This window comes from Sinocyclocheilus grahami, unplaced genomic scaffold (assembly GCF_001515645.1).
Source record: "Sinocyclocheilus grahami isolate Dianchi unplaced genomic scaffold, SAMN03320097.WGS_v1.1 scaffold357.1, whole genome shotgun sequence".
NCBI classification, from domain to species: Eukaryota; Metazoa; Chordata; class Actinopteri; order Cypriniformes; family Cyprinidae; genus Sinocyclocheilus; species Sinocyclocheilus grahami.
Window position 1 is genome coordinate 180,560 of NW_015505536.1, and position 2,914 is coordinate 183,473.

General features: G+C 34.7%; 1 protein-coding gene across 1 annotated transcript in view; it reads left to right on the top strand.

Annotated features, from left to right (window-relative positions):
- Positions 1-2,347: 2,347 nt before the first annotated feature.
- Positions 2,348-2,914, top strand: part of LOC107548890 (uncharacterized) — a 13,682-nt gene continuing 13,115 nt past the window's right edge. Inside the window, exon 1 of the mRNA XM_016229746.1 lies at positions 2,348-2,433. Coding sequence (XP_016085232.1) covers positions 2,348-2,433 — 86 coding nt within the window. The remainder of the gene's footprint in view (positions 2,434-2,914) is intronic.

The following is a 2,914-nucleotide window of genomic DNA, read 5'->3' on the forward strand; positions in this document are numbered from 1 at the left end:
GCAAAAGAATGCAATTCCTGGAAAATGAAGATGCACACATTATGGCTTTATTGCATCATCTGACCTTTCTAGTGAGGATTTTATCCATGTGATGTTTGCGATTCATATGTCCTGTCCTTTTGCAGATCAATGCAAATGCGGTTTACCTCTTATCAGAGCTGCCTCGCTGCAAAAACCATTCGATTAGTGTATAAATAAATATAAATGCACTCTGAATGAATGCATTTCTTGCACTGGACTGAATTCATCTTTGTGCTATTCCATTCAGGTTACTGAAGCTGCATCTTTATGCAAAAATCATATATTGAAGAAGATGCTGACATTCCAGAATTGTTTACATGTTATTATAGTGCATAAATCAAAAGAATTTACCTGTTGCCTTTGAATATGAAATGAGTGTATTGTTTTGATTTTGAAAGCCGTGCACTAATATCAGAAAATGTAATAAATTGCAACCTGATTTAAAGCTATGTTTTTACAGTACGGTAGTGAATTTAATGTCTAGGATTTATCTATGTATTCTTGGAATAGCTGTAAAGAAAATTATTGAAAAGATGATTGAAAAGTCTTGTGGTGTGTGTTTTTATTCTCTCTCAAGGGAAAATAAGCAAACCGTTCGGTATGTTGGATCCTAAACTGGGTTACCATCACAGCTTGATCACATGAAACATTAAAGAGCTCTTTAAATAACTCTGTGCCATAAAATTATTACTTCATTTATTAGAGGAGTTGATTAAATGTGAAATATATGGTGTGCTTTAGGGTTAATTCTGGTGTCTTCAAACCGGTTCTTTTTGTAAGTTAAAAACATATAATACAATCACAAACAAATGACTCTTGCAACAGGTTCTTTTTAGTGAATGAAATACATACAGCACAAGTGTAGCCTGATTCACAAATAAATTGCTTGTATTAACTAGTTCTTTTTAGTGATACGAAAACAAAGCGCATCCTATGTAGTACAATTCACAAACAGATGACTCATGAACAGGTTATTTTTAGTGAAATCAAAAGCATACAGCGCAAACAATATAGCCTGATTCACAAACAAATGACTTATGAATAGGTTATTTTTAGTGAATCAAAAGCATACAGTGCAAACAATGTAGCCTGATTCACAAATTAATGACTCTCATGAACAGGTTCTTTTTAGTGAAATCAAAAGCATACAGCACAACCAATAAAGCCCAATTAACACACAAATGACTTATGAACGTGTTATTATTAGTGAATCAAAGCATACAGTGCAAACAGTGTAGCCTGATTCACAAATTAATGACTATTATGAACAGATTCTTTTTAGTGATTCAAAACAGTGCAAACAACGTAACCTGATTCACACACAAAAGACTCTTATGAACAGATTCTTTTTGGTGAATCAAAAGCATTAGCTGTACCTTGAAGTTGATGAATTTGTGAATTTGGCCAACTTAGCACTACTTTTGCTTGGCTTAGGAAAAACTCACCCATTAAGCGCCTGTGAAAGATCATTTTGAGAGATAATTGATATCTGACAGTTTTTCCAAGTCCATTCAGTTTCTCCATCAGATTTCTCCCTGGACCACTGAAGTCCATTAATGTGGACATGAATACTCCAGAAGCCTGGAATGGAAAAATGAAAACCAAGCCCAGACTTGTCCCAATCCAAGACGCAACACTTTTACCAAATGTACTCTGCACACCCGCAGACATAATCACTATTGTCTCTGGCAGAAACACATATGTCAGTGTCTCCACAGCAATATTCATTTACTATTTGGTTTGTAAGTAAGTGTGCAACGACTGTAAAAGCAAATTAATTCTATTCCACGCCGCTTTCATTTTTCGCTGCCATCAGCAGCAGCTGTTCCCTGACTCAAGCATCTGAGCCTTCGCTGGCAGAAAGCAGCTCTGCTCTGGGCTTTCCTCATGGAGACTTGGAGAAGGGAAGTACATGCATGCCTGAGTGACCAGATGGATCAAACAGCCTCAGGGAAGCCCGCAGTTTCCTTCCACTCGTCATGCTTCTATCTGTTCCTTTCAGTATCTTCAAGCACTTGACTTCAGCGTGACTAAAGAGAAACTGCCAGAGGACGATTTCAAATACTACCATTTCAAAGCTAAAAAGTTTAATGGAGTTCTCTTTGCCTTAGATGTTTCTCCTCACACTCTGCAGAAGAAATAAAATGCATTACATACATTAAGAGCAGCTATATACAGTAATGTTTTTGGTAAGTTTTGTTCAGGTATCAGCTGTTGGCAGTGGGAAGGCTGCTGTCAAACGTCACCTTGACCAGTTACTGAAGCGTGTCCAAGTTCCTGGTTACTGTTGTGTCTCGTGTGTGTAATTATGGTGTTGGGTGTGAACATGACCATGTTAAAGCGTTCAGAAGAGACCATGAGACAAACGTGTGCCAAAATGCAGCTCATGGAAAATAAACCGAAGACTAAAAGGTACAGTTATAAGCTTCTTTTGACTATTATGCTTCCTAAAATTGACTCAATATTGATCTGCATGTTGAATCACTTAAAAAAAAGTTATTATACATAATTCTGTGATTTAATCACCCTCATGTCATTACAAACTCGCTTGACTTTAGAAAACAATATGGCCCACAAGTCGTATAGACTAATGTAAGAATCCCTACATGATTATATTGGATATGATTTTATAATAGAAAAGAGCAGCTCAGAAATGCATAAATGTAGATTTTTGTATTCCAAAGAAGAAGAAAAAAAACTATTTTGTAACTATTTTTAAATACATTTTAATTATATTGTCCTCATTTTATTAAATATTAATTATTAGTAATAATAATTATAATAATTCATGTACACATGTATTAGATACATGTATGTTTCCACTTCAAAATTATATATATATATATATATATATATATATATATATATATATATATAGTGATTTATATCATAT